This window comes from Palaemon carinicauda, chromosome 6, assembly GCF_036898095.1.
Source record: "Palaemon carinicauda isolate YSFRI2023 chromosome 6, ASM3689809v2, whole genome shotgun sequence".
Classification (NCBI taxonomy): domain Eukaryota; kingdom Metazoa; phylum Arthropoda; class Malacostraca; order Decapoda; family Palaemonidae; genus Palaemon; species Palaemon carinicauda.
In genome coordinates this window covers 64,742,257-64,747,256 of record NC_090730.1, presented here as the reverse complement: position 1 = coordinate 64,747,256, position 5,000 = coordinate 64,742,257, and the positions used below count along the sequence as shown (strand labels likewise).

Sequence of the window (5,000 nt, the reverse complement as noted above, 5' to 3'; positions counted from 1 at the left end):
GGTTTCTGGTGAGAGTGGGGCTGAGACAGGGATGTGTGATGTCGCCGTGGTTGTTTAACTTGTATGTTGATGGAGTGGTGAGAGAGGTGAATGCTCGAGTGCTTGGACGAGGATTAAAACTGGTAGACGAGAATGACCATGAATGGGAGGTAAATCAGTTGTTGTTTGCAGATGATACCGTACTGATTGCAGACACACTGGAGAAGCTTGACTGACTAGTAACAGAATTTGGAAGGGAGTGTGAGAGAATGAAGTTGAGAGTTAATGTTGGTAAGAGTAAGGTTATGAGATGTACGAGTTAGGGAAGGTGGTGCAAGGTTGAATGTCATGTTGAATGGAGAGTTACTTGAGGAAGTGGATCAGTTTAAGTGCTTGGGGGTCTGTTGTTGCAGCAAATGGTGGAGTGGAAGCAGATGTACGTCAGAGAGTGAATGAAGGTTGCAAAGTGTTGGGGGAAGTTAAGGGAGTAGTAAAAAATAGAGGGTTGGGCATGAATGGAAAGAGAGTTCTTTATAAGAAAGTTATTGTACCAACTGTGATGTATGGACCGGAGTTGTGGGGAATGAAATTGATGGAGAGACAGAAATTGAATGTGTTTGAGATGAAGTGTCTAAGGAGTATGGCTGGTATATCTTGAGTAGATAGGGTTAGGAACGAAGTGGTGAGAGTGAGAACGGGTGTAAGAAATGAGTTAGCAGCTAGAGTGGATATGAATGTGTTGAGGTGGTTTGGCCAGGTTGAGAGAATGAAAAATGGCTGTCTGCTAAAGAAGGTGATGAATGCAAGAGTTGATGGGAGAAGTACAAGAGTAAGGCCAAGGTTTGGGTGGATGGATGGAGTGAAGAAAGCTCTAGGTGATAGGAGGATAAATGTGAGAGAGGCAAGAAAGCGTGCTAGAAATAGGAATGAATGGCGAGCAATTGTGACGCAATTCCGGTAGGCCATGCTGCTTCCTCCGGTGCCTTAGATGACCACGGAGGTAGCAGCAGTAGGGGATTCAGCATTATGAAGCTTCATCTGTGGTGAATAACGGGGGAGGGTGGGCTGTGGCACCCTAGCAGTACCAGCTGAACTCGGTTGAGTCCCTTGTGAGGCTGGGAGGAACGTAGAGATTAGAGGTCCCCTTTTTGATTGGTTTCATTTGTTGATGTCGGCTACCCCCCAAAATTGGGGGCAGTGCCTGTGTATATATATGATGTAATATATATATATATATATATATATATATATATATATATATATATATATATATATATATATATATATGTGTGTGTGTGTGTGTGTGTGTGTGTGTGTGTGTGTGTAAATCTTTATATTTACTAGAAAAACTGCAATGGAACAAAGTACAGTAAAAGATAATAATAAATTGATTGGAAATCTCCAAGCTCACAAATGTAAGCGTAAAAGTAGTGTTGTAAGGAACCCACAGGATTCAAGATCATACGTTATAATATATGATCCCCACCTGGCCTAGGGACACACATTTGAGGTATTAGGGATGACCTAGCAGCCCCCAGGAATGACCCTGGTATCTTAGTAGAGAAAAAAAATGAATGCAAAGGAATCCCTTCAATGGGGAGAAAGAGAAAATTTTTCAAAAAAGAAATAATATTAAATGAATTAATAAAAAAAATCATAGGAAGAGAAAATATTCCCTGTCTGCATTTGTAAGCAAAGGAAGTTTAACGTTTAAGATACCGGTTTATATGGTCACCTATCGGCACATGGTGGATAAATGTTTACCTTCACCACCTCCACACCAAAAGATAAATAAATAAATAAATTAGTTAATTGATTAATTAATAATTCTATCAACTACAAGAACATATTATTTAGAAGTTACGTTGAAAATCCCAGCTACACTCAATGAAATACGAATCAGTTTTTCTAAAACAATTTTTACAACTCAAATTGGAATTTACGGTATATAATTAATTTTCTAAATTAATGTTTTGAATTACATTTATAGATACTACCCTGCCACGTCGGAGTTAAATAATATTCACAATGCACTGATATGATGACTTCTTCAACACAACAATAGATGAACATACAGTTGGAGATGAGAAGGAAATTCAAATCAGAGTTTTTCTATTGTTTGTTGCTTACGTATATAGTTCTTTAATAACAAATTACTTTTTAAGCCCTTGATAATACAATGCAACCATACCAAATAGAAAAGTACTGATATTCATTTTATTTAAAAAAAAAAAAAAACAAGGTATAATTGAAGAGAGAGAGAGAGAGAGAGAGAGAGAGAGAGAGAGAGAGAGAGAGAGAGAGAGAGAGAGAGAGAGAGAGAGAGAGAGAGAGAGAGAGAGAGTATTTTCACTTTCCCTGAGACGATAAATGTAGACACAAAAATTAAAAATGATAAAAAAAAAATGATGAAATTTGGTGAATGAATCATAAGTTGTGAAATGTAAAAGTGACAACATTTGCCGAAGAATATCTACTAAAATACTTTTCCAAAAGGTCATTTTAAATAGAGGATATATATTAAATGAACTTCGTTCCAATGAAAGAAGAAGGTAAGAAAAAATGGAAAAAGGTATGAACCGTTTCGAAAATTGAGGAAAAGGAGGGGGAAAGATTAGAGTGGTCTCAATCTCTCTTTGTTTATCCAAGACATTGTGTGTTATTAGTTTGTTAGGATTCTAATATCACAAAAAGGTGGATTGCCTAAAACCTTCCATATAAAGAGGGTTGGTACCTTTATCAATGATATTCAAAAGATGAAAGAATAAAACCACAAAGTCATATTTCAAATATATTCTGTATAAGTAACAAGAGGCCTATTATTTTCAGAACAATAGTGAACATTCCTTAAAGATAAAGAAAAATGGGTGATAAAAAGAATGAAAGTGTTTTTCAACAAATGTGATGAAATGAAGATGAACAGTAACAAGATAATCACAATGAAGGAAGAGCCTTCAGATGCGCAGAAATCGAATGAACACCTCAGATCAAATCTTGTTTTTCAGAATAACTGGGAATTGTTTTCTTATCTTTCTTAATATTTTCGGAAATCGGTTGCTCCAAAAAATTGAGGGAAAATTCTTACTAAAGTAAAAACCGGAATCAATGAATTCAGTCTAAGATATAGACATCATTCAGTGATTTGTCTAGTTTCCAGTCACAAGATATGATTCAGACACAAATCACCGTCGAAATTGGCATGAAGTTAATGATTTTGGCAATGTTGGCATCAAGTAGTCTTCTTAGCATTTTCTGGTATTCTGGAGTAATGGAGAAAGAAGGAGCTTCGTCAAGGACTCCAGAGTTGGAGGACTTCATTACCGGAATCATTCTGGAATAAAACACACTGGATAGGGACTTTACTTCCCTGCCGCTGCTGTTTGGGTAGCCGGTGTGAGGACCAGAGAGTACTGGAAACCCTGGTTTCCAGTGACGTTGTAGGAGACGGTCTGGATGTTTCCGTCAGGCAGCAGAAGAGACCAGGAACCGAAGACGTCGCCGTTGGGGAGTTTGACCTCTGCCCTGTTCTGGAAGTTGCTGGTCGGAGGGTCGGCCACTTCGTAGGCGAACTCGTAAGGGATGATGGGCTGTGAATAGGCAGATGAGAATTGATATATATTAAAGCGAGGAAGGCAATTCATGAAAATATGGAAGCGTTTTGGTAAAAAAAATAATTCCGAATTAAACTTCTACTTTCTTAATAATTTATGCGAGTGCCTCAAATAGTGTAGTAGGGAGTAAGAGGGTACTGGTTAATGCAAGAAGTAAGAATACAGTATTCTGTAGTCCTTGATGGATACATAAACGATGTCTACAATATCTAGACATCTGTTTTGAGGGACTTCACAAGTCAAACAAACATTACAATTAGTGGAATGCTGTAGAAATTAATAGTGAACATAAATCTTCTTTTTTTTCAAGCCCAATACCAGTGAATATATTATTGATAACTTACATAAAGACTCTGAGTTTGAGCAGTTTGTGGTGATGGGGCGCTGAACACAGCGACGATAACCAACATCAACAATACCAAGACCTGAAAAATGAGATGAAAAACAAAGATGAATTAGGTGTCTTTTCATATACCGTCTGCTGACTTCGTGTAAGTTTAGCCGAAAATGTATCTCTTGTAACTAATCTGTGTTTACATGATATGCATTACTGAATCTCAAATGTTTATTTTCGATGGTAAGATTTTGGAGAAAACTTTGACTTGTTTAGTGATGTCACCTCAGACGGTTATTTAATGGTATGATGATATTGGAAATGATAAAGCATTTACAATTCTTTAATATTTACTCAATGGTGTTTTTCATTATGTTAGGACACCAATCTTTAGTTCAAATGTCACTGTTTCTTTATTTAATAGGAGTTCCCGTGTATGAATTCTGATTTGAAGACAAAAAGGTGGCCATATTGACCTTCGGAAAGGGAATAGCATTAAAAAGAAAAAAAAATATTACCGAAATAGAAATTCTCAAATTCTCACTCAACTTGTAAAATCAAAACTGAAATCAAACGGAGAAAAAAAAATGAAAGAATTCCCAATGTAACAAAATCGAGTTCGAATACCAAGCAAATATTTTGTAGGTTAATATTAATTAAATTCTATTTGCAAAGTGGATTTGTTTCAAAGTAAATGAGTTTAATGATTTATGATTTAAGTCATAAAAGCTGATTTTTTTTCCTAAAAAATTACACCTTCGATCCACTAAGTCAAAGTAAACCAAGATGAATCTGATAGTCTAATCTGTTCATACAGATCTCACCGATATGCTTCTAAAAGGAAATATTTACGCATAGACAGACAGACAGACACACATACACTTATATATATATATATATATATATATATATATATATATATATATATATATATATATATATATATATATACATATATATTTATATTTACATATGTGTGTGTGCGTGCATGTGAGTGATGTGTGTGTTTGTACATACACATTGAATATATTCATATTAATATATATATATATATATATATATATATATATATATAT

At 35.5% G+C, this 5,000-nt stretch overlaps 1 protein-coding gene across 1 annotated transcript in view; it reads right to left on the bottom strand.

Moving 5' to 3' along the window:
- Positions 1-2,785: 2,785 nt before the first annotated feature.
- Positions 2,786-5,000, bottom strand: part of LOC137642098 (cuticle protein 8-like) — a 2,594-nt gene continuing 379 nt past the window's right edge. Inside the window, exons 2-3 of the mRNA XM_068374647.1 lie at positions 3,935-4,015; positions 2,786-3,566 (exon numbers count right to left, since the gene is read on the bottom strand). Of these exons, the coding sequence (XP_068230748.1) occupies positions 3,339-3,566; positions 3,935-4,015 (309 nt within the window). The 3' untranslated portion in view covers positions 2,786-3,338. The remainder of the gene's footprint in view (positions 3,567-3,934; positions 4,016-5,000) is intronic.